General features: G+C 42.6%; 1 protein-coding gene across 2 annotated transcripts in view; it reads left to right on the top strand.

The window, feature by feature from the left end:
- IQCH (IQ motif containing H) overlaps nucleotides 1–27375 on the top strand; it is a 110104-nt gene that overhangs the window by 45695 nt on the left and 37034 nt on the right. For both annotated transcript variants that reach the window (XM_033919667.1, XM_033919668.1), the window contains exons 12-14: nucleotides 1183–1358; nucleotides 13278–13550; nucleotides 16459–16650. In XM_033919667.1, the coding sequence (XP_033775558.1) occupies nucleotides 1183–1358; nucleotides 13278–13550; nucleotides 16459–16650 (641 nt within the window). The remainder of the gene's footprint in view (nucleotides 1–1182; nucleotides 1359–13277; nucleotides 13551–16458; nucleotides 16651–27375) is intronic.

The raw sequence follows: 27375 nt of genomic DNA on the forward strand, positions 1-27375 counted from the left end.
AAAACGGAGTTCTCTGGAAGGTGTATAAGGAGAGAGAAGAGAGGAGAGATATTGAGGGGCAGCAGAATGAACACACTTGTAGGTCAGCAATAGTTTGAACTGTATGTGAAGGCGAAGAGGGAGCCAGTGAAGTGACTTAAGGAGAGGGGTGACATGAGAGTAGCGAGGTTGGTAGAAGATGAGTTGCACAGTAGAGTTTTGCACAGATTGCAAGGGGGAGAGGTGACACTGAGGGATACCAGTTAGGAGTAGATTGCAGTAATCTAAGCGTGAGATTACGAAAGCGTGCTCAGAGAGGAAGGGGTGAATTTTGGTGGTGTTGTAGAGATAGAAGTAGCAGGCCTTAGCGGTTTGCATAGAAAATGAGAGGTCAAAATCGAAGATGACGCCAAGGTTGCGAGCAGAGGAGACTGGAACGATGACGGGATTATTTACCGAGATGGAGAACGGAAGAGGCAGCGCGGAGGGTTTAGGAGGAAAGGCGGCAATGTCAGCCAAATGGCTTGGACTACATCATCTCCAAAACAGATCTTTCTGTGTCATATTCTGCACATGTGTCCAGCAGGCTTTTCCTGATTAGTATGATTTGAATTTGCATCTCATTAGCTTACTGCATTTCTGCAAAATATTTCTCACTAATCTATGCTAAGCTTTCGGTGTGTGGTTCTACCACCTGGCTTTCTGCATCAACCACAGAATTTGTTGCTTTTGTCCATTCTGGTTCATTGGGTATGAAGATCTACTGCTAATGTAAGAGACAATCCCTGCTCAATAGAGCTTACAATCTAATTAAAACAAATAGGAGTTAGGAAATTTCTCATGATGATAAAACAAGTGCGTGGGAGTTAGAATTTAAAGCAACCTCAAAAACTGGACTTTAAGCCTAAATTTGAATACTGCTTGAGACGGAGCTTGACGTCTGTTCCAGGTGAATGGTGCAGCAAGATAGAAGGAACAGAATATGGAGTTGGCAGTAGGGGAGAAGGGATGAACAGAGCTCCCAGGAAGGAGTATAAGGAGCGACATGGTGAAAGCACTTGGAAAGGAGTGGTTTGAGATGGAAAGTGTACTGGATCCAAGGAGATAGAAACAGAATGCATGCAAGGTTGCACGCTAAGCGCACAAGATTCTAGAAATGAGGAGCCAACTTGTGTAATGACGCAAAGTGTTTTTGTTTTCTAGATGCCAATGTGGATGTCATCTATGTCTGCCCACTGGAGCTGCAAGAAGAGACCCTGCAGTATTACTATAAACTCCTGGGGTTACAGGCAGCTGTCAGATCTGGTAACCCCCAAGACATTACTGACCTGCAGGGCAGGTTCAAAATCCTCACCCCTGAAGCCATAAACAGCTTCCCGGTGAGTTTTACTGACATAAAATGAAATTGGAAAGGTTCTAACTAATGCTCTGGCACAAATATGCTTTACTGATTACAAAACTAGTTAGTTCTGAAAGCGAAGTCTTGCATAAGAACTTAAGTATAGCCTTACTGGGTCAGACCAATGGTCCATCTAGCTCAGTATCCCATCCACAGTGGATCCAGGTCACAAGTACATGGCAAAAATCCAAATAGTAGCAACATCCATGCTACTGATCCAGGACAAGCAGTGGCTTCCCCCATATCTGCCTCAATGACAAACTATGGACTTTTCCTCCAGGAACTTGTCCAAACCTTTCTTAAAAAGGGGATAGAAGGGTATAGATAGAGGATTACTGCACAGGTCCTGGACCTGTTGGGCTGCCGCATGAGCAGACTGCTGGGACAATGGACCTCAGGTCTGACCCAGCAGAGGCATTGCTTATGTTCTTATGTTAAAACCAGCTACACTATCCGCTCTTACCACAACCTCTGACAACGCATTCCAGAGCTTAATTATTCTTTGAGTGAAAAAATATTTCCTCCTATTGGTTTTAAAAGTATTTCCCTGCAACTTCATCGAGTGTTCCCTTATCTTCGATGGAGTGAAAAATCAATCCACTTGTACCCGTTCTACTCCACTCAGGATTTTGTAGACTTCAATCCTATGTCCCCTCAGCCGTCTCTTTTCCAAGCTGAAGAGCCCTAACCTTTTTAGTCTTTCCTCATATGAGAGGAGTTCCATCTCCTTTACCATCTTGGTTGCTCTTCTTTGAACCTTTTCTAGTGCCGTTATATCTTTTTTGAGACAAGGAGATCAGAACTGAGCGCAATACTCCAGGAGAGGTCACACCATAGAGTGCTACAGAGGCATTAAAACATTCTTAGTCCTGTATACTATCCCTTTTCTAATAATTCCTAGCATCTTGTTTGCTTTTTATAAATGATCTGGAAATTGAAATATCAATTAAGGTGATTGAGCAGTTTAGTGTCATCTGCAAATGTAAAGTTAGTGAAAAGTTGCAGGAAAACCTTAGGAAATTGGGAGATTGGGCATCCAAATGGCAGATGACAAATGCAAAGTGATGCACATTGGGAAGAACAACCAGATCTTAGGTAGCAGATGGTAGGGTCCACCTGTGTGCTTTTGTGCTAATCCAGTAAGGTCCTCCAGCATCATCTCCATGGTTGTTTTCAACATGTCCAGCCATTCTTCAATCTTTTCTTAGATTACCGTACTCCGGAGCCTATCGCCTCTTAACTTCATCCTATGCCCTCTCATTCCAGAGCTTCCTTTGCAGGGCCACATTTTGGATTTGTAGGTCCTTGGAGGGCCTCAGAAAAAATAGTTAATGTCTTATTAAAGAAATGACAATTTTGCATGAGGTAAAACTCTTTATAGTTTCTAAATCTTTCCTTTTGGCTAAGTCTTAGGAATAATATTGTCATTTATAGCTAAAGAGACATATGATCACTTTGTGAGTATGATAAACATACCGAGGGCCTCAAAATAGTACCTGGCGGGCCGTATGTTGCTCCCGGGCCGCGAGTTTGAGACCACTGCTCTAGACCGACTCCATCCTTTTTATATCTTTTTGGAGGTGCAGCCTCCAGAATTGTACACAATATTCTAAATGAGGTCTTACCAAAGTCTTATAAAGAGGCATCAATACCTCCTTTTTCCTACTGACCATACTTCTTCCTTTGCATCCTTGCATCCTTCTAGCTTTCGCCGTCACCTTTTCAACCTGTTTGGCCACCTTAAGATCATCACATACAATCACACCCAAGTCCCACTCTTCCGTCGTGCATATAAGTTCTTCACCCCCTAAACTGTAACTTTATCATTTGGACTTTGAGTGACATAGCCATTTATTCCAATTATTTACTGTATCAAAAATGACAAAGACTAGAGGATACTCAATGAAGCTACAGGGAAATACTTTTAAAACCAATAGTTGGATATACCGTATTTTTTTACTCAAAGCATAGTTAAGCTCTGGAACTCATTGCCAGAGGATGTGGTAAGAGTGGTTAACGTAGATGAGCTTAAGAAAGGTTTTAATAAGTTCCTGGAGTTAAAGTCAATAGTCTGCTTTAGAGCCTAACATGGGGGAAGCCACTGCTTGCCCTGTGATCACTAGCATGGAATCTTGCTACTCTTTCAGATTCTGGAATTCTGCTAATCTTTGGGATTCTGGAATGTTGCTACCATTTGGGTTTCTGCCAAGTACTTGGCGACTTGGATTGGCCACTGTGGAAACAGGATCCTGGGCTTGATGGACCATTGGTCTGACCCAGGATGGCTCTTCTTAGGTTCCTATAGATTACCTGGGGGGAGCCACTATTTGCCCTGGAATCAGTAGCTGCAATGTTGCTACGCTGAGATTCGACTTGGAACCTTCTCCTATTGTTTGAGATTCTGCCTGGAAACAGGATCCTGGGCTTGATGGACCATTGGTCTGACCCAGTAAAGCTATTCTTATGTTCTTAGATGGACCATTGGCTCTTCTTAGGTTCCTATAGATTACCTGGGGGAAGCCACTATTTGCCCTGGAATCAGTAGCTGAGATTCGACTTGGAATCTTCTCCTATTGTTTGAGATTCTGCCTGGAATCTTGCTACTCTTTCCGATTCTGGAATCTTGCTACCATCTGGGTTTCTGCCAGGTACTGTGCCCTGGATCGGCCACAGTGGAAGCAGGATCCTAGGCTAGATGGACCATTGGCTCTTCTTATGTTCCTATAGATTACATGGGGGAACATAAGAACTTAAGAATTGCCGCTGCTGGGTCAGACCAGTGGTCCATCGTGTCCAGCAGTCCGCTCATGCGGCGGCCCCCAGTGCTCTAAATGAGTCCAGCCTCACCTGTGTACGTTCCAGTTTAGCAGGAACTTGTCTATCTTTGCCTTGAATCCCTGGAGGGTGTTTTCCCCTATAACAGACTCCGGAAGAACATTCCAGTTTTCTACCACTCTCTGGTGGGAAACAGGATCCTGGACTAGATGGACCATTGGTCTGACCCAGGGTGGCTCTTCTTAGGTTCCTATGCACTAATTTTCCTATTAGAGTGGGTTACCTCCTGCATTAACCCTGTGCTAGCCACATAGCTTGCTGACTCTGGCCCATTAAATCATATTTGTCCAAGTGTTCCACAATTTTATTGTTTATAATTGTTTCCACTATTTTGCCCGGCACTAAAGTCAGGCTTACCGAGCTGTAATTTCCCGGATCTTCCTGGAACCCTTTTTAAAAATCAGCATAACATTGGCCACCCTCCAATTTTCAGATACTACAGACAATTTTAGCGACAGGTTACAGATTACTAACAGCAGATCAGCAATTTCATGTTTGATTTCTTTCAGTACCATCCAGTCCAAGTGATTTATCCTCTTTAACTTGTCAGTTTGGCTTAGAACATCTTCTAAGTTCATTGAGATTTCTTTCCATTGCTCCACATCATCACCCTTGAAATCAATTTCCGGTTGAGGTAGATCTCTTACATCTTCTGTAAGGACCGAAGCAAAGAATTCCCTGAGCTCTCCTTTTCCTCCTTGATCATCCAACAGTCCCATGGACTCCCTCACAGGTTTTCTGTTTCTTTCGATGAAGCTGTGCACGCAATGTGCGGCGGCAGCGAAAAGGGCGAACAGAATGCTAGGAATGATAAAGAAGGGGATCATGAACAGATCGGAGAAGATTATCATGTCACTGTACCGGGCCATGGTGTGCCCTCACCTGGAGTACTGCGTCCAACACTGGTCGCCATACATGAAGAAGGACACGGTACTACTCAAAAGGGTCCAGAGAAGAGCGACTAAGATGGTTAAGGGGCTGGAGGAGTTGACATACAGTGAAACATTAGATAAACTGGGCCTCTTCTCCCTCAAACAGAAGAGATTGAGAGGGGACATGATTGAAACATTCAAGATAATGAAGAGAATAGACTTAGTAGATAAGGACAGGTTGTTCACCCTCTCCAAGGCAGAGAGAACGAGAGGGCACTCTCTAAAGTTAAAAGGGGATAGATACTGTACAAACGTAAGGAAGTTCTTCTTCACCCAGAGAGATAGAAAACTGGAATGCTCTCCCGGAAGCTGTTATAGGGGAAAATACCCTCCAAGGATTCAAGACAAAGTTAGACAAGTTCCTGCTGAACCGGAACGTACGCAGGTAGGGCCAGTCTCAGTTAGGGCACTGGTCTTTTGACCTAAGGGCCACCACGGCAGTGGACTGCTGGGCACGATGGACCACTGGTCTGACCCAGCAGCGGCAATTCTTATGTTCTTAATGTACCTAAACAAAATTGATGCTATGAGTTTTTTCCTCTTTAGCAAGTTCATATTCTTTTTTCGCATTCTTTATCAATGCTTTGCATCTGACTTTCTTCATTTGGATCCTTTTACCATTCTTTAAAGGATGGGTTTTTTTGGGCTCTAAAAGCCTCTTTCATTTCACCTGTTAGTTTTGTCACTGAAGCCTTGTCGGGCCTAACACCCAACATGGTTTGGAACCCACCATAACCTCCCGGCCTCTGGTCTTTACACTGATTTACTCCTACTCAGTCTTCCAGTGAAGTTCAATCAGGCTATTTTCTTCTGCATAAACTTGTTATAAGATCATAACACTGGAGTTCAAAGTAAGCTTCCCTCCATCTACTACTACTATTTATCATTTCATGGCACTGAGAGGCATACTCAGCTCTGTACATTTCACATTCAGTAGACGGTCCCTGCTCAGAAGAGCTTACAATCTAATTTGGACAGACAGGCTTGGGAAGTTTCTGGTAAAGTATCTGACAGTGAGTAGGAGTTAAGAGTAGGAGTTAAGAGATCATGAAGGGCATGGAGAAAGTGGAGAGAGACAGATTCTTCAAACTTTCAAAACATAAAAGAACAAGAGGGCATTCGGAAAAATTAGAAGGGGATAGATTCAAAACAAATGCTAGGAAGTTTTTCTTTACTCAGCGGGTGGTGGACACCTGGAATGCGCTTCCAGAGGATGTAATAGGGCAGAGTACGGTACTGGGGTTTAAGAAAGGATTGGACAATTTCCTGTTGGAAAAGGGGATAGAGGGGTATAGATAGAGGATTATTACGCAGGTTCTGGACCTGTTGGGCCGCCGCGTGAGCGGACTGCTGGGCACGATGGACCTCAGGTCTGACCCGGCAGAGGCATTGCTTATGTGCTTATGTGCTTATAACAGCTTGGATTTGAAGACTGTTAGAGATAAAGCACGACATTTTGATTCTGGCAGCCTGTTCCAGCGATACGGCAAGAAAGAAGGGACAGAGTCTGCAGTTGGCAGTAGAGGAGAAGGGCACAGATAAGAGGGACTTACCTGATGAATGGAGTTCATGGGGTGGGGGAACCTAGGGGGAGATAAATGAGGAGAAATATTAAGGGGCTGCAGAGTGAATGCACTTGTAAGTCAGTAAGAGGAGTTTGAACTGTATTTGGAAAAGGATGGTGAGGAGAGGGGTAATGTGAGCGTGGCAGCAGCATTTTGAATGAATTGAAGGGGTGAGAGATGGATGATAGAAAATGACATGGGGAAAAAATTTGTCCCCGCCCCCACATATATTCCCCACCAAAGTGTACAGCGCCTGTCCCTCTCCACCCCCCTATGCCCGGTCCAGCAGCCCCCTCCCTCCCTTCCCCCTTCCCTTTGCTGGCTTACTTTGATTTAATACAAAACTGCCGTGAAAAGAGTATGTTCAGGAAATTACTCAAGACCCAGCTATTTGTAGATGCGTTCATCTAGTCAATAATTGCCTTTTTTTGGCAAAGCTGATGAACTGTTCACGACCACTTTTATTATGGTTTTAGTCTGTAATAATGTTTTAAAATGATTTTTTAGGATTATTTGTATGTCATGATGATTTTGTTTTTAAATTATGTAAGTAGCTTTGTGAATCATTTAGTTATAAACGGTATAGAAAATTTTAAAATAAATTACAAGCCGCCGGAGCCTTGAAGTCCTATGTGGCTGCCAGAAAGTCCTCCTCTGACGCACCAGAAACAAGAAGTTGCAGCCGCATGTGACTTCAAGGCTCCGGTAGCTTGTTAAGATGAAAATTAAAGTAAGCCAGGGAGGGAGGGGGCTGCTGGACTGCGCGATCTTCAGCGTGATCCTCACTTTGGGGACAAGGCCATTCACTGCTCCACGGGGTCCCCATGGTGACCATTTTTTTTACATCCCCATTTTGGTGACAACACTCACCGTGTCATTCTCTATTTCACACACTTGTATTTTTCTGCTCATTGAGTAAACTGTAACTGCACTGAAGCTCCCTTTGGAATGAAAGGCGCTATTTTAAATCAAACACTAGAGAATCACGGTGTCAAGCCCAAGGAGCCTCACTCGTTCTTTTTGCATATGAAAGCCGGAGACGCAGGAGTAATGCCGTCCTGCAGAACAGCTGCTGCGTTTCTCAACCTCTCCATTTCCATTCCATTATGGGTTACTTCATTTGTGTTCACAATACACCCGCCGTGCCAGAAGTGCTGCTGGGATGAAGCTCTGTTCTAGGCAGTGAGCATCCTTTGTGAGTGACAGACGGATACTTGAGAGTGGATCAAATAAATACAGATGTGCTGTAATTAGTTCAATTCCCAATGAGGCCATTTGCAGCCGAGTAAAGATGTGAACAATTATAGAGCCTCACCTCAACAGCTTTTATCAATTTAAATGGCTCTACTACAGCAGAGGTCATAACCTCGCCGGCTATTAATAATGTATTTATCAGGAGCGTGATCAGGCACAAAGCAAACACTAGTTTAACAAGATGGAGAATTTGTTTTGACATAGTATCTTTCATGCAAGATATAGCCCCCAACACTTCACAGACACTGCTCCTTTCTAAAAAAACACTTCACATAAAGGGGGAGGAGGGAGAGTGTGTGTTTTACAAACTGTGCCTGAAAATACCTCACAGATGAGAAAGAGAGCCTTTCATATATAGAAACATAGAGAAATGAAGGCCATGCCATCTACTCTCCCTTCGAAAGCCAATGTACTTATGCTTGAATACAGATATACATTTTGTCTTCACTTCCTCTACTGGGAGACCCTTCCAAGCATTCACCACTCTTTCCGTGAAAAAGTATTTACTGAGGTTGCACATGAATCTGTCCCCTTCACCTTCATTCTAGGTCTCCTCATTCAAGAGTTTCCTTTCAATTGAAAGAGAAATCATTTTATCCAACAACTATGCAGGTAACAGCATTACATACATAATTAAAGCAAAACTCGACAAATCATAATAAAATAACAACATACAGCCCTGAATCTGTACCTTAACATGAATAAAGCCAGATAACTGCCAGATTACAAGCTGACCTGATTTGAAAAGCCATGTTGGAAAAAATAGGCTTTCAAGCTTTTCCAAAATGTCAGGAAATCAGAAATTAAATGAATGGAATCTGGAAGAGAGTTCCATAGTAAAGGACCAGCCACCTGAAACATTTGGGATAGATTTACAACTTTAGTGAGTACAGAAGTAGAAATATAGTAATGGGGATTAGATGGAAAAAATAGGAGGCTGTGACATGAGTGAGATGGGAAATTGGAGAGCTAGGGACTAGGAAGAGATAGGATATTGATAGGTAGCTGAAAATTAAGGAGAAGGGTGTGAGAGAGGGTAAAATTTGGATGAACAGAGGCAGAAAAGAAAAAAGGGAAGAAATAACTGAAAGGGAAAATTAATATTTTAGACAGTTGTAGTGGTGAAATGGAGCAAGAGAGAAGAAAGGAGAAAAGTAAAATGGACAGCAGAAGACAGACAAGAAAGCAGAAAAGAGAAACTGGGACCAAGATAATGGAAAAGCAAAATGTTCAGGCAACAAAGGTAGAAAAAGCTGTTTTTTAAAATGTAGTTAATGGAATATGATAGCTTTGGAATATGTGTATGAATATCACTGTTGGTTTTTGTATTGCATGTAGTGGCCTAGCTAGTTATATAAATTGGGGGAAAGGGCTTGAGCCCCAAATGGGTGGGCGCCAAATTTTCTCCTCGCCTGAATGCAAAATATAAATGCTTGAACAAGCAGGGATTTCCAAGCCCCATCAACTGAAGACCTCTTCCTCCAGAAATCTCCAAGCTATGCATCTGGTGGCAATATCCCTGAGTTGTCACTGCCATCCTTCCCACAGTTCACATGTTCAGTTTTCACGTATGCTTGAAAGCCGAGCAGCACGGAGGTGGGGGCCAGGGCCACAGTAGCTTTGAAATACTGTTGCTTGCGGCAGAACTTGGAGAGTTCTGTTTGCTGGACCTGAGGAGGGGGAAAAGGTGGTCATCAGCCGGTGAGCCACAGCAAGAAAAATGTTAATTTGAGGGAGCAAGCCCTCCCTTTGTGGTAATGCCACTGATTGTGTTCTAAATGGACTGCGAGGTCCGGCACAAGGTGTAGAAGTAGAAGGGACGCTGGGAAACACATGATCCGCTTCGACCTGGATGCAGGGGCGAAACATCAGTCCAGAACGACGGCCATGGCACTGAACTTCCGTAAAAAGGGAATTATGAAGGGATGAGACTCATGGTGGGGAAGAAGATTAAGAAGAGGATAAGCACTGTAAAAACGCTAGAGCAAGCTTGGTCCCTTTTTAAGGACACGGTCACCAAGGCGCAAAATCTATATATACCGCGTATCAACAAGGGATCCAAGAGGATAAGGAATAAAGAATAAGGAACCAGCGTGGCTCACTGTAGAGGTGAAGGAAGCGATCAGAGACAAAAAAACTTCGTTTAAGGAATGGAAAAGGTCAAGAACGGATGAAAACTGGAATAAGCACAAACAACATCAATGCAGGTAATGGCGGTAAAAGAGGCCAAAAGAGACTATGAGGAAAAAATAGCTAAGGAGGCAAAAAACTTCAAGCCGCTCTTTCGATATATTAAGGGGAAAAGACCCGCGAAGGAAGCGGTGGGACCGTTGGATGACCATGGAATAAAGGGAGTGCTAAAGGAAGACAAAGCAATCGCCGACAAACTGAATACATTTTTTGCATCTGTATTTACTGAAGAGGATATACACAGCATACCGGAACCCATCAGGCTATATGCTGGAAATGAAGATGGGAAACTGACAGGGTTGACGGTCAGTCTAGAAGAGGTATGCAGGCAGATTGATAGGCTTAAGAGCAATAAATCCCTGGGACCGGATGGCATCCATCCCGAGGGTCATCAAGGAACTGAAAGGGACTATAGCTGAACTGCTTCAACTAATAGCCAATCTGTCGATCAAATCGAGAAAGATTCCGGAAGACTGGAAGGTGATGAATGTTATGCCGATCTTCAAAAAAGGTTTGAGGGGAGATCCGGAAAACTACAGACCGATGAGTCTGACCTTGGTACCGGGAAAGATGGTAGAGGTGCTGATAAAGGACCGTATCATTGATCACCTTGACGGACGAATCTGATGAGGACCAGCCAACACAGTTTCAGCAAAGGCAGATCTTGTTTGATGAACTTGCTGCACTTTTTCGAGGGAGTAAACAGGCAGATAGACAAGGGCGACCCGGTCGACATTGTATATCTGGATTTTCAGAAGGCATTCGACAAGGTTCAACATGAACGACTACTTCGGAAGAAATACTCACATGGATTAAAAACTGGCTGGCGCATAGGAAACAGAGAGTGGGAGTAAATGGACAATACTCAGACTGGAAGAGCATCACCAGTTGGGTGCCGCAGGGCTCGGTGCTTGGACCTGTGCTCTTCAACATCTTTATAAACGATCTGGACATTGGTACGACAAGTGAAGTGATTAAATTTGCAGACGATACAAAGTTATTCAGAGTAGTGAAGACACAGGGGGATTGTGAAGATCTGCAATGTGACATAATAAAGCTCGAGAAATGGGCATTGACATGGCAAATGAGGTTCAACGTGGATAAGTGTAAAGTGATGCATGTCGGTAACAAAAATCTCATGCACGAATATAGGATATCTGGGGCAGTACTTGGAGAGACCTTCCAGGAAAGAGACTTGGGAGTTCTGATTGACAAGTCGATGAAGCCGTCTGCGCAATGTGCGGCAGCGGCGAAAAGGGCAAACAGAATGCTAGGAATGATTAAGGAAGGGATCACGAACAGATCAGAGAAGGTTATCATGCCACTGTACCGGGCCATGGTGTGCCCTCACCTGGAGTACTGCATCCAGCACTGGTCGCCATACATGAAGAAGGACACGGTACTACTCGAAAGAGTCCAGACAAGAGCGACTAAAATGGTTAAGGGGTTGGAGGAGTTGCCGTACAGTGAGAGATTGGAGAAACTGGGCCTCTTTTCCCTTGAAAAGAGGAGACTGAGAGGGGACATGATTGAAACATTCAAAATACTGAAGGGAATAGACTTAGCAGATAAAGACAGATTGTTCACCCTCTCCAAGGTAGGGAGAAAAGAGGGCACTCTCTAAAGTTGAAAAGGGATAGATTCCGTACAAACATAAGGAAGTTCTTCTTCATCCAGAGAGTGGCAGAAAACTGGGACGCTCTTCCGGAGTCTGTTATAGGGGAAAACACCCTCCAGGGATTCAAGACAAAGTTGGACAAGTTCCTGATAAACTGGAACGTACGCAGATCAGGCTGGACTCATTTAGACCACTGGTCTTTGACCTGGGGGCCACCGTGTGAGCGGACTGCTGGGCATGATGGACCAGTGGTCTGACCCAGCAGCGGCAATTCTTATGTTCTTATGTTTTAACATTTTTATAAATGATATTGCTGAAGGGTTTTCAGGTAAGATTTGCCTCTTTGCGAATGATACCAAAATCTGCAATAGAGTAGACACGCCGGATGGTGTGAATAACTTGAAGAAAGACCTGGCGAAGCTTGAAGAATGGTCTGAAATTTGGCAGCTAAAATTTAATGCTAAGAAATGCAAGGTCATGCATTTGGGCTGCAAAAACCAGAGGGAACGGTACAGTTTAGGGGGTGAAGAACTTATGTGCACGACAGAAGAGCGAGACTTGGTTGTGATTGTATATGATGATCTTAAGGTGGCCAAACAGGTTGAAAAGGTGATGGCGAAAGCTAGAAGGATGCTAGGTTGCATAGGGAGAGGTATGGCCAGTAGGAAAAACAAGATATTGATGCCTCTGAATAGGACTCTGGTGAGACCTCGTGTCCCTTGTCTACCTAACCATCCCTTACAGTCCACCCCATCCTCTGCATTCACTGAACGACTTTCATCTAGTACTACCTGGACCACATCAGGCACAACTTGAGTTTACACATCATCCAACATTCTACTTTACAGGTCCATCCTCCTGGAATTCTCTTCCTCTCTCTATTCAAAGTTCTCCTCAAGACATGGCTATTTACCCAAGGCTTCTCGTCTACTTAGCATGAAGAACTTGGGTCTCTGATGCATTCACGTTATTCCCTGTAGAATCAACGTCCTACTAGCCCAGTCTCTACACTCTATACCCTGTGTCTCGTGTGAGTGATATGTTTCTTTCCCATGAACATGATGGTGTTCTTTTCCTCTTTTTCCCCCAAACTTTTAGATTCTGTCCTGTACATAGTAAATGTAAAATCAATCAATCAATCAATGTCTAACACTGGCCATGGTCATATACTCCCTTCAGCACTCTACTTCTGTCTAAAGATGCCATATTTCTCTTCAGCGATTTAGCCCTGTTTGAAAGTCCTGCAGTGTTCCCCATACCACAACCAAGCTTCCCTTGATCCCTCCCTATTATGATAGTCACTTTATCTAACTGAGCATGTACATATTTGCACAAGCAATTGTTTGAGCACATGTTAAAGATTCTATTTCCTGTCTCATACCTACGATCATGGCCTGTCGATTTGTGTCTCCTCTCGTACTGCTTCTGCAACTAATGGATTAGAAACAGTTCTATGCTCTCTTCCTTCTGTATCACTGCCAGTCTTTATCCACTTTTTTTCCCAGGGCCATTCCATGTGTTTAGCCACTATACTGAAGTATAGTCCAAGGACCCTACAGAGAATCAAATTTCTGACTCAAGGGAAAGATGCCTACATCGTAGGAGGACTCATTCACCAGGATGATTTGGAAGTGGCTGACATACTGAATATCCCTGTGCTGGGCTCTGAGCCAAGGGTGGCACAACTGTACAGCACCAAGTCTGGAAGTAAAGGGATCTTTGCCTATGCAGGGATGCCAACCCCTCCTGGTGATTACAACATTTACAGCTTACAACAGGTAGTGTATGTGTTCTAGCAACAGACTCTACCTGAAATATCTGTCCTACACTCTTCAGGGGTGCTTCTCAACCCTGTCCTACACACCTAGCCAACTGGGTTTTCAGATCGTCAACATATGCAAATTTATCTCATGCATGTATCTAATTCCAGCAATCCAACTGGCTATTTTCGGAATCTTTAAGGGGTCACTGTTCAAAGCGATTTACTGTATATACTCGAATATAAACCCATCTGTAACCTTTTTGCCCCCAAAAAGGGGGAAAAACGTTGACACGAATATAAGCCAAACTCGCAGCAGTCTTGAGGTTACTGTGGAAACTTGCGTCAGCCATTTTTAATAGTGAGACTGCAGAGGGCAGGAGCCTAACAGGATCGCTCTGGCTCTGGGTCTAGCTCACCACCGGGCCAGCAGGCCCAGGGAGAGGCCTTACAATGGGTCTGAGAGGGGGGAAGACTCAATTATAAAATGTGACACCCCCATTTTTGGGCTATTATGTTGACCCAAAAATCCAGGTTTATATTTGAGTATATAGAATAACTAAGCAGAAAAGCCTTCTGCCCACTTAAATTGCTTGTGCCTGCCCATAAATTAAGTGCCGGCATCTGTGATAGACTGCTAGCATAAATTGGCACCTACAGTGAGCAGCCTGTGTGTATTTTTTTTGCCTGATTCTATAAACGGCACTTAACCATGCCTAACCTTTAGGTGCTGGTTTGTGCGGTTGACCTTTATAGAATCATGCATAGTGGTGCTCAGGCATCCTTAGATATCGCTAAGCATTGGGGAGGTGTATTAGGCCAATTTACTGATGTCCATCTTGCATGCCTAGCAATGCCTAAACCTATTTTCTATCTCTAACCACGCCTACTTTTCAGGTAGACTTCAGAGGGTGACTGGACTTGGGTGTTGCTAGGTGGTATGCAAATTATCAATTAAAATCATTATTTTAAATTGGTTTTTAATGGTTTGCTCAATTCCACGCCAATTAACCAATTTTTTAAAATTACATTATGCACGGATTAGGCCCATTGTGAGCCTACATTATAGAATCATGTTAAGTACATGTGTGGAAGTGGTGGTGCCCATATTATCGAATGAGGGAGGTGAGCGTCTGGCTATGTGTAGGGATTCTGCTTTCAGCCAGTGCTCAAATTCCTTCCGGCAGTGTTGTCTTTCCTCTGCTGCTGGTCGTGCTGCTCACTGCAGGGAGCCCATTTCTGTTCTTCTCACTGCTCCTCATTATAGGATATGGTGGCTGCAGCTTTGTTTATCATCCATTCCAAAGATTTGTAAAGCATGGAACATAGATCTTAAATTTCTGTTAGAGCAAACTGTTTAGTATTGACTTTTTTTTTTTTTCCTGAAAGCAGCTCCTTTCCTTCTCCCAGGAAAAGAAGGTCTTGTGGAACATTTCCTTCCTAAAGGAAACATAGGCTGTCTGATATTCAGTGATAGTTAGTCGGCTGGAAACAGCTCCCAGCTGGAAAAATACCCCTAAGCTGGCTAACAGTCAGTATTCAGCAGGAGACTGTCAGCTACTCTTTGGGTTTTTGCTACATACTAGTGACCTGGATTGGCCACCGGGCTAGATGGACCATTGGTCTGAGCCAGGAATAGCCCAGTCAGAGGACTGGCCAGTCACTGTCAATACTCATTGGCTCAGCAACTAAGTCTAGAGGCCAGATAGACCCGCCTGAGAAGCAGGTCAGTCTTTGGCCGACTAGCATTGAATATCTGGGTGCACTGCCAGCCGTGGGGAGTAGCCGGTCTGAATATCAGCCCTATGGTCTCCTAAAACAATAAAACAGTTCCATCCACTAAAAAGTATTATGCTAAGGCACTTTGAGGAATTGTTTTTAGGACCAGTGAGGGCAGAGTAATGGTACCCCTAAGTAATTGAGCTGGGGGGTCTTGAGTTGGTGGACATCTAGGTATCAATAGAGGGTGATTTATTTTCTATCTATTGTATTCTAGAATAACCACCCTAATACTATGTGTGCATTGTAGCTGTTATGCAGATAGATGCCCTCTGGGTGCCTAAATATGGATACACCTTTGTAGCATTATCCTCCAGATGTTGCCACCCCACGTATGGGTACTTCTACGAAGAACATCTGTTATAAGTACCATGTCTAAGTGATTTACAATAAAATAACTCAAATAAAGCTAGAAAAAAAATTCCATAATCAAATAAAAAATCCAAACAAATTAATAAAGTACATAATGCAGTCAGAGTTCCGTGTCCTTCATCTGCCAATGGTAGCTCGTATCGAAAGCCACGAAAAGGGGAAGTGATGTGATCCTGTCATCTAAAGAAAATGGATTGAGACATACCTACACAGACCACATGACAGTAATCCAGTTGGGATGTAGAGAGCAAAGGACTGGATCAGAGCTGCTAGAGGGCTTAGAAAAAGGTGAGTGAGAATGAGTGATCTTGAAGACAGCTAAGAACAGTATCTGGAATACCTAGTGATGATAGTCCATATAAAAGGTCAGTCACAAAAGAAAAGAAAGAAAAAGGAAAACTAACATTCAAATTATAGGCCACATTATTGGGGCTGAATTGTTACCTGAAGACCCAAATAGGAAAATATCCCAAAGAAATTATTCATTTTCAACAAACAGGCAAAAATCTATCTAACGTTACTTGTCATCATCAACCTCTGGATTAGTATCTAAAACATTTTCTAATAAAGGTTTATCTTGAAGAAAAATTTCCAATTGAGTTGGGTCCATAAATATAAACAAAATCAAAGTGAAAAAAAGCTTTAGGCTTGAGCAATTGGAACTGTTTTCTCCTGAATTGCATTTGTTTGGTGCATCAGATTTAAATGTAACTAATATCTCATCTTGAGACTTTTCTCCTTTGCATCTTCATCTAACACCTCTGTCTGACCTCTAGATGTTGAGCACCCTAACTCAGCTGATCACCGATCACCTGGAAGTGAGGCGTTGGCTGTTTAAAATGGACACTGGCTTTAGGGGAAGTGGTACAGCTTACTGTGATATCACCAAGCACTTGCAGTGTTACAGGGCAGCACTAAAGGATTTCCAGAGATATGGCCAGGAAAAGTGGAAGAACAAATGGGCACAAGTGAGTATTGGGAAGAGGCTGGAGACTGGAATTAGGATTCAATGCATGCTCTTCCAATATGTGCACATACTGTATCATAAATGCTGGAACTGATTTGCAGGCCTGTACTTACAAGAATCCATTTGGTACATTATTTGAATTTGTTTTTGTTCCTTAGTCCTAAAAGTACAACAGTGAAAATTCTTTCAAACATCATCTCCCTATCAAGCAGTTAGTTTTTGGAAATAGCAGATCTTTACCCAGTTCTGACCAAAGCCATCGAAATCCAACTGTTTCAGAAGCACGTCAAATGTGTAATAGCTGCTATAGAAATTCCTGTGATTTTTGTACTGACTGAGTTGTCCAGCATTGCAGAGAATGAGTGGTTTGGGTGAGAAGTCATTATTTTCCTATTTGCTCCTGTTGGCCAACATGTGGTCATGTAGTTCTTAGCTGTTGCTTGTATAAAATGCAGGATTGAAGTGAAGAGGGGAAAATGGAGTCATGATTCTTCTGCTGTGCATCCACTTGGAGTATTGCTAAACCCCTTCTTTGTTAAGCATCCATTTATGAACACAGACATGTTTTAATGTCCTATTATCTGAACTCGTTTCTTTCCATAATAAAGATATTGTGTCATTGGCCCAGGCAGCCTTGAACAAAGCATACCCTGGCATCTTATTAAAACATTGCGGCTTCTTGATGAAAGACTGTCCTGCAGGCTAGGAACGGAGAAAAAAAAAAGTCCATTCTACTGGAATTACTGGAAATGAGAATATGACTGTAAGCACTAAATTATGTTAATACTTACAAAGAGCAGCATTTGCATAACAGTTTATGAGAAAGCTGGAGTTTTCCTTTATTGCTACGTGGCCAAAAGCTTATTAAAATAACGCACTCCCTGTGAGTCTGAACTGTAGCAGTTTCTTATTCCTTCTAAAAGAGAGATTTTAGATTTCAGGTCAGACAAAACCATTTCCAACTAACTAAGTGTAATTCATTCTCTTTAATGGATATTTAAACAATTACTTTACAGCTCCAGTACCTTGTCATTTGAAAACCACACTAGATTTTTGTAACTAATGAGATTTTTCAGCAGAAGCATCATCGAATTGTGGGATTAGCAGCCCTGCTTTTCTAAGAAGTGCAGAGAATGGATGGGCTTTCGATTAGCAGCCGTATTGTCTAAGCCCATGCTGGGAATAAATTCCTTTATAGTCAGTTGTCCTTGCTATTTTTCCTCCCCTAGAATTAGATCTGGTGGAGTCAGAGCCAAAGCTGGAATGGCTCTAGTGGTGAGAGGAGAATCAGCCTTCGTACTCATCCAGACTCTTTCTTCACTTCAAGGCCTTACAATAAATAAATGATAGGATGGTACATTTACACACAAAAAAAAGCTTTAATAAAAAAAAATATTTTTATTATGCATTTCAAAAACAAACAAACCACAAGACAATCTCTTGTTGCAAGAAACCCAGAGACTTATACTCAAAAGAGAACACCTTAGACAACTATTAGTGGGGATTGGACAAAAAAAATAACAAGGAGTTTAAAACGAATCAAATCTTAAAGAAAAGACTTAATGTGACCCCTTTCATATCATTCTGTTCCTAACATTAATCTTTCATCATTTTTTTTTCAAATCAAGGACGTCCTTCATAACATATAACATAACATTTTTACTTCTATACTGCAGTACCATTAAGTTTTATGCAATTTACAAAAGTAAAATAATTACAATTAGATGAAGTATTTTAGTTGCCTAACTATCTAGTGAACGGATATGTTTTTGATGTTTCCTAAATAGGTGCTGGAAGTCACAATTAAAAGATTTAAGTCCTTGTCCCAAGAAGCTGCTTGATAAGACAGGAGATGTTGATGATATCTTTTAAATTTACACCCTTTGACAGATGGAAAAGAAAATAGTCCATGTGAGCATCTAGAATGTTTAATGTTTGCAAATGTGAGCGAGTCCAAAATTAAACACCCGGGCCAATACTATTCGCAAAAAAAAGGAATAATATGAACAAATGTTTTCAAATTGAAAATAAGTCAGACCGCTGCGTTCTCAATAATGCATAATCTATAAAGATGCCAAATAAACAATATTACAATAGTCCAGCTGATCAGAACCAAAGATTGTACCAACAGTCTGAGCGATGAAACATCAAAATATGCTCTAATGGCACGAGGTTTCCATAATATATGAAAACCTTTCCATACTAGAGCATCCACTTGGTTCTTCATAGTCAAATTCTGGTCCAGAATTACATCTAAGATCTTAATGGTCTGTTGGATTGGGTAGGTTATCATGTTTATGGTCAGTGATGTCTCTATAATTTAGGCGTGAGGATGCAGAGCAAAATGGGGGGGGGTCCGAGTTAAGTTTCAATTTAAATTCGATCATCCATCAATTGTCAAAAATACTTCAGCAACTAGATGGCTAATATGAGATATGAACTTTTTTCCTCCAATTCTCACGATCTATTTGTTCCCCAGATTTGATCCAAATTCGTTCTAACCATCTGATCGAACGCTTCATAGTATGAAGTTCTTTATCAAACCAATTTTTAAACTTATGATGACAATTTTTGATCTGGGGTTGTTTTTTGGTTTTTTTTTAGCAATATCATTCATAACAGTAGTACAAGTCCCTTCCCAATGATGCAAAAATTCCTTAGGCTCTCCAAATATTGGGATTTGCTCATAGTGTTTCCAAAATTTTATAGGATCGATTTGGCCCCTCGATGTCACAACCCTTTTAATCACAGGTAGGTTTCTAGTTGATAGATTTGTCCAAGTCAAATTAAAATAATATATAAAATGATCTGACCAGATGTTCAGGCACCAATAGCTATCTGTTAGAGAAATGTTTGGATAAGGGACATTCTTTGAATAGAAAGTTACTAAGAGCTCCTTTTATCAAGCCGCACTAGCGGCCCCAAAGCCCATAGAGATTTAAAGGGCTTCGGGGCTGTTGTCATGCGGCTTTGCAAAAGAGGCCTTAAGTGATGACCTTTTTCATGAGATTGGGTAAATTTTGGAAGGACATAATCCAGTGATATTAAAATATTTTGAGATCTCTGGTGTCAGAATTATCCTCAGCTTCAAGATGCAAGTTAATATCCCCCAATAAAACACTATATGGTGCAGAAGCTGAATTATGTAAAACTAAATTCGTAAAAATCCAACTCCCTGGTGGAATGTAGAACAAATACAAGAGGATTGTCCACGTCGTTTTTACTATTTTACAGGATAGTATCTCCAGATGGTTAGTTAATTTGGAGTCCAAGACTGTAAAGTCAGAATAACAGCGAGACGTCCTCCTCTTTTGGTTCCTCGACAGAGGGGAACTATTTTGAACCCAGATTGCAAAAGTTGGGGTCATTGTCTCTGTGATAAAGAGGAAGGCAATTTGTTTACTAATGATCCAGTCTCTAAGTACAGAGGCCTTATTTCTAACAAATCCTGAAATGAGATAGGCACAGGAGAAATTAGTAGAACATAGAGGAAAAGAAGGAAAATTCAGTCGGATAGATTTTAGCTCTCTGTCTCTTTTTCGAGTGGTAGGTGTGGGTCTAAAGTTATTCATATGCACTTCTATTGGAAAAGATTGATCTTCCCAACAGTCTGTGGGAGAATGCAAGGAGGAGGTTGGGTATTCATATTTTTGGGTATAAAGGAAGAAGTAAAATGCACTATTCCAGATGAATTAAAATCTAGTCAAGCAGCAATGATATTCCTGTAATAAGAGCGACATTTCTACTCAACTGTACTACAATCTTAAAGCGCCATACTGGGACAAACCAAAGGCCAATCAAGCTCAGTATCCAACAAGATCTGAAAGAGTAAAACAGATTTTATGCTGCTTATCCTAGGATTTCCTCAAGCCCAGCTTAATAATGGCTAATAGCTATGCTAACTGCTTTCGCCACATTCTCCGGCAACAAATTCTAGAGTTTCACTACAAGTTAAGTGAACAATATTTTCACCACTTAGTAGCTTCATTGCATATTTTTGGAAAGAATAAACAAGCAATTGACATCTACCCATTCCATTGTGATTTTTTAGCTGTTACCTGAAAAGAAGAAACTATTTAATTATGGAGATTTTAATTTGTTTGGTTTTTATGTATATTTTTACTGATGTAAACCATTTAGTTTTTACTTTAAATGGTATAAAAACAGTTTTAAATAAATAAAAATGGCCATTTAACCCTACCCTCTGTTTTGTATCCGATAACCAATTCCTAATCCACAACTGAATTTTGTCTCATGTCCCATGACTATAAAATGGACATCCATACACCGATTACATCCAGCATGAACATCCATTTTACAAACTGAAATGGAGCAAAACAGGACATGGATGTCAATCTCCATGTTATGAAATGGCCACACAGATGTCCATGTTGTGGGACATCAACACTTATGTCAGCCATGTTAGTACCATGAAGGTCCGTATTTCCTGAAGCTGCCACACAATCCAGTTTCAGGCACAACAAAGGAGTCGTGAGGATGAGATGTCCAGTTTGCCTTGCCAATGCCACTTTCAGGGGCCACAGCCACCACTGGGGGGTTAAGGGGATGAGCTCCCTTAATTCCTCTAGTGGTGCACGGCTCAATCAGAGCACTTTTCTGACCCCAAGACTTCTAAATGCCAATGTCCAAATTGATTTGGTAAATATTTGCTATGTAAAGAAGAGAATGAAATGAGATCTTAAGTAGGCTATTGGTTGGGTCAGAATTGAGATGAGGACATTGAATTTTGGTGGAATAATCTCTGGGTAGTTTTTACTGAGGAATCATTTGTTGTTGTTCCTAGTTGTCTTCTTATAATCTGCATACAACTGCTGAATAGGAGAACTAAATTGGATTGGCTTTTATGGAGATCAATTTCCCTTCTGAAATGGTAGTTCCTGCCCTAAACATGCCCAGACCACAACCCATTGCTATATGGGCATATTGCAGTTTTTCATGTCTGTCTCCTGGTTTTATTAAACTGGCACTTAGTGCATCGATGCATGGTTTGCAGGGGCATTTTCAATATTACATCCAAATCCGATTTTGGATGTTTTGGGATGGCCATTTGCTAGATGTTTTTGAGCTCAGTGCGTCTATATTTTAGGGCCATTTTTGACCCAAAATGCATAGAAGCATGGGGGACCAGATTCTTAATAGACTGGCCCTACAGACATCCCAGCAGAGCACTGGAAGACCCTAGGGTCACATACAAGATCCAAGGGACACATCTCACCATTATCCCCTCCAAAAATCTACTATAGATAGCTTGTACACCACAACTATAGCCCTTACGCCTGAAGGTGTAGAAGGCTTTTGGAGGGCTCACACATTCCACCACAAGTGTACTAGTCAGAGTGTCATATGGGCCTGGGTCCCCATCTCTAGAGCCCACTGCACTGAATGCTTGCTGCTCTACTAGGACTGGCTGTAACAACTGAGGCTGTCATATAAGATGGTGTGTACTGTTTCTATTGAAAACGCAAGCAGTGTCTCACTTCCAGCTCACCACACAATTGTTTCCCATGTTTTCACCTTTATAGGACCCCCAGGGACCCCTGAAGAAGACTTTTTGTTGAAACGCGGACCGTTGGGTCTTGTATCCCTAGCGGACTAGGTCCTTCAAGGCTTTTATGTGGATAACCTATTTTTATGTGGATAAATTTATTTTATGTGGATGATTTCAGTGTACCTTTGGAACTTTGATACTTTCAAATAAAGTCCATTTGGGAACATCGTCACTCCACAGAGTTTTTTTGGTGTACTGTTTCTTTCACATCTTTGGTCGGGAGGGGGGGGAGTAAGGTGGAGTTATGCCTTAATCCCTGCAGTGGTCTTCTGGTTAGTTTGGGCACTTTTTAGTACTTATTCATTCCAACCAATCACTAGTGGCTCTCCAAGGGGAAGGAGCGTGGGAAAGCTGCTCCTGCTCTGGTTCACTGCTATTAGAATATTTGGAGCGTCATTCTCTTCTGTATGAATCTCAATCAGGCTTTAGGCCTCTACATAGTACTGAGACGGTTTGTACAGTCTGTTTAGCAAAGGTAATAGTGCTCTAATAATGCAGTTTGACTTGAGCAGTGCTTTTGATCTGGTAGATCATAAAAACTTACTAGAGTGCCTGGATGCCATAGGCATTTGAGACAAAGTTCTTGAATGGTTCCAGAGCTTTCTCATGTCACGTACTTATTAGGTCCATATTAATGATGTCCTTTCAAGTAGTTGGAGCAACCCGTGTGGTGTTCCTCAAGATGCTCCACTTTCCCCTTTACTTTTTAATATTTACTTAGCCTCACTGGGTTATAGATTATCACATTTGTGGATCAATCTGTTTAGTTATGTTGACAACGTAACCATTCGGATTACCAAGGTGGCAAGGGAGCCCCTTCTAGTGATTCAGACAGGTCGTGACCTGTTTGGGCCGCCGCGGGAGCGGACTGCTGGGCAGGATGGACCCATGGTCTGACCGGCAGAGGCACTGCTTATGTTCTTATGTTCTTATAAGCAATTAATAAAGGACAAATGCAAAGCTTTTTATTCAGCCAAGATTGGTTCATCTGTAACCAATAGTAAAGAATTGTTTAAACTGGTATCTAATATCTTTGATTTGACTCATTATATTCAATGAACGCACATTATTCCTCCTTCTTCGGATGACCTAACCTTTATTTTAACTTTAAAATTCATAGTTTAAGAACATCTTGTCATCAAGCTGGGAGATTAGGCCCTCAAATGCAGTTGCTCCCAAATAATATTATGTTAACCTGGACTTCCATATTCCAAGTTGAATGCCTTTTGGATGGGATGGAACCTTTATGCAATCCTTAAGCCACTTCTTATAGTTCAGAGCTTCCATGAGTTCTGCTCAAGGCTCTGCCTCAGACTCCATGTTGATAGGAAGCGCCTCTCCCATCTGTCTGGTAAAATTAATAAATGACAAACTTTTAGGAGGTGACCTTCGATGAGGAGGTGGAGGAGACGGATGCAAACAAGTCAGGATAGCCACTGGAAGAACATGGTGAAAGGTCCGAGTCAAATTTCTTAATGTCAATCCTTGCAGATGTAGATGGTTGAGGTGAGTGTCGAGGAGATCGTTGAGATGAGCATTGGGATTGTGATGATGAACTCTGTTCTCTAGAGGAGAATGCAGTGGGATCTGCATCTCCTCAACTTGGATGTTTGACATTCTGGTGTCCGAGAATGATGCCTCGATGGCATTTGAGGACAGTGCTCAGACTGGGCTGAAATTGGTTGTGTCGATACAAGAATATGCACATCCCAGCCAGTTCTATCTGGAACAGCGCTCGAAGCTGTTCTTGCAGAGATGGCGCAATACCAATATTGTCAAGGGTATATTAGGTGCTGGCTGCATTGGAGACCTCGATGTTGAGGCACGCCTCAGAGGTAGCGATCCGGTATCAGTGCTTGATGCTTAGAGTGCATTGATGCTGATGCATGCTTCGAGAGGGAGACATGTTTCTGTTTCTTAGCTTATGAGGTTCGCCTGATGATGGTAGAGCTGAAAATGAAGAGGCACCAAAAAATATAAGTTTGATGTGCTTAGAGAGACTCTAAATCACAGCTTCTCAGCTCCATGGAAAACTGAAAAGTGATGGTCCCACCAGCCAACGTTGAGTGGGAAGGCAACAGCATGCATGGGCAGCCTTAAAGTTTTAAAGTGACAGTACACCGGGTTACCTGGTTGACATCATCCACATGTGAGAATATAATACTCTGTCTCTAGGTAAAAAAGTTGAGAGAAAGGTTCACTTATTGCTACCCACTTGTTCCATTCTTTTTGCCTTGTTTATATTTGCTGCCATCTCTGAGCCCAGCATCACACATTGTCCATTCATGCTGGCTGTGTCAGGTCCTGCCAAGCAGGTAGGGCAGCCCAAGAAAGGTTGTGCTCTCCCTATTCTGGGTTTCCACTTTATAGAAACTCACTATCTGGCAGTGATGCTATTGTAGGGTGTGTTGAAGCACAGCTGTGACAAGAAAGCAAACTCTACAGACAAGAAGGTTTTGTGCTGCTTGTCTGTTTATTATGCATATTATGGATATTACAGCACTTAAGACTGAAACAAATGAATATGTGTGGCTCAGAACAGCTCCAGCTCCCAATTCCAACACCTTTAGATGCTGCAGTCTCAGGTTGGCAGGGCCCCTTTAAATCCATAATTAGGATTTGGAGGCACTTGCGGCTGCCAGAGGGCTGCTCTCATTCGCTGGGTTAATTAGCAGTCAGAGGGGGGAGCTGCTGAACAGTACAAGTCCATTGCTGCTATTATTAAATACATATTTGAGCAAATGTGTTCTGCAAACGTAGCACAATTAGCTTTGGCAGATTCAAAGATGGTGTGTCTTGCTGTGTATACAAAGGACCTGCGAGGAATTATTTATCACAATGCAAGGCTGGATTCCGGGGCAGGAAGAGGAAAGCCTTGCTACATAGGCTGAGGGCTGACTCTAGGGATGGCACAGAGGGCAATTCTGTAATCTAGGCGCTCACATTTATGAGGGCAGATGTTTAGAATATGAACATTTCTACGTGTTCGTGCATCTAAGCAGTGTTCAAAAATACCAACTTAACTTACAATGGGACATACGCATGGGCAGGGCTGGCGCTTACACACGCAAAGTGAATTTACTCACCTGTAACAGGGACTTGAACAAACTAGGGAAATGGGCGACGAGATGGCAGATGAAGTTCAACGTTGAGAAATGTAAAGTATTACATGTGGGAAGCAGAAACTCGAGGTACAACTACACAATGGGAGGGATGTTATTGAATGAGAGTACCCAAGAAAGGGACTTGGGGGTAATGGTGGACATGACAATGAAGCCGACGGCACAGTGCGCAGCGGCCACTAAGAGAGTGAATAGAATGCTAGGTATAATCAAGAAGGGTATTACTACCAGAACGAAAGAAGATATCCTACCGTTGTATCGGGTGATGGTGCGCCCACATCTGGAATACTGCGTCCAATATTGGTCGCCGTACCTTAAGAAGGATATGGCGTTACTCGAGAGGGTTCAGAGAGCGACACGTCTGATAAAAGGTATGGAAAACCTTTCATACGCTGAAAGATTGGAGAAACTGGGGCTCTTTTCCCTGGAGAAGCGGAGACTTAGAGGGGACATGATAGAGACTTACAAGATCCTGAAGGGCATAGAGAGAGTAGAGAGGGAAAGATCCTTCAAACTTTCAAAAAATAAAAGAACAAGAGGGCATTCGGAAAAGTTGAAAGGGGACAGATTCAAAACGAATGCTAGGAAGTTCTTCTTTATCCAACGTGTGGTGGACACCTGGAATGTGCTTCCGGAGGGCGTAATAGGGCAGAGAACGGTACTGGTGTTCAAGAAAGGATTGGACAATTTCCTGCTGGAAAAGGGGATAGAGGGGTATAGATAGAGGATTACTGCACAGGTCCTGGACCTATTGGGCCGCCGCATGAGCGGACTGCTGGGCACGATGGACCTCAGGTCTGACCCAACAGAGGCATTGCTTAGAAACATAGAAACATAGAAAATGACGGCAGAAAAGGGCCACGGCCCATCTAGTCTGCCCACACTAATGACCCACCCCCTAACTTCCTCCGTAAAGAGATCCCACATGCCAATCCCATTTTTTCTTAAAATCTGGCACACTGCTGGCCTCAATTACCTGTAGTGGAAGATTATTCCAGCGATCAACCACCCTTTCGGTGAAGAAATATTTTCTGGTGTCGCTATGAAATTTCCCACCTCTGATTTTCAACAGATGCCCTCTTGTTGCCGTGGGTCCTTTAAGAAAAAAGATATCTTCTTCCACCTCGATACGGCCCGTGACATATTTGAACGTCTCGATCATGTCTCCCTTCTCTCTGCGTTCCTCGAGTGAGTATAGCTGCAACTTATCCAGTCATTCCTGAGACCATCCTGGTGGCCATTTGCTGAACCGACTCAACTCTCAGCACATCTTTTTGGTAATGTGGCCTCCAGAATTATACACAGTATTCCAGATGGGGTCTCACCATGGATCTGTACAACGACATTATGACCTCGGGCTTACGGCTGACGAAACTTCTACGGATACAACCTATTATTTGTCTAGCCTTGGATGAAGCTTTCTCCATTTGATTGGCAATCTTCATGTCTTCACTAATGATCACCCCCAAGTCTCATTCTGCTACAGTCCTTGCTAGGGTCTCACCATTTAGGGTGTAAGTCCTGCATGGATTTTTGCTGCCAAGGTGCATGACCTTGCATTTTTTGGCATTGAAACTTAGTTGCCAATTCTTTGACCAATGCTCCAGTAGGAGTAGGTCATGCGTCATACTGTCGGGCATTGAGATTTTGTCGGGCACTGTGCTTTTATCTATTGTGCTCTTGCCTACTATGTTGCATAGTTTGGCGTCATCGGCGAATAACAAAATTTTACCTCAAAGCCCCTTAGCCAAGTCTCTTACGAAGATGTTGAATAGGATCGGGCCCAAGACCAAGCCCTGCGGCACTCCACTGCGCTCCAAGCCCTGCGCTGATCACCTCCATCGTTTCGGAGAGGGTGCCGTTTACCACCATCCTCTGAAGTCTACCTCCAAGCCAGTCCTTAACCCATGCAGTTAATGTTTCACATAATACCATCAAACTCATCTTGCTCAATAACCTGTGGTGTGGGACGCTATCAAACGCTTTGCTGAAGTCCAAGTACACGACATCCAGGGACTCCCCTATGTCCAGCTCT

Source organism: Geotrypetes seraphini, chromosome 14 (genome assembly GCF_902459505.1).
Source record: "Geotrypetes seraphini chromosome 14, aGeoSer1.1, whole genome shotgun sequence".
In the NCBI taxonomy this organism is placed as follows: Eukaryota; Metazoa; Chordata; class Amphibia; order Gymnophiona; family Dermophiidae; genus Geotrypetes; species Geotrypetes seraphini.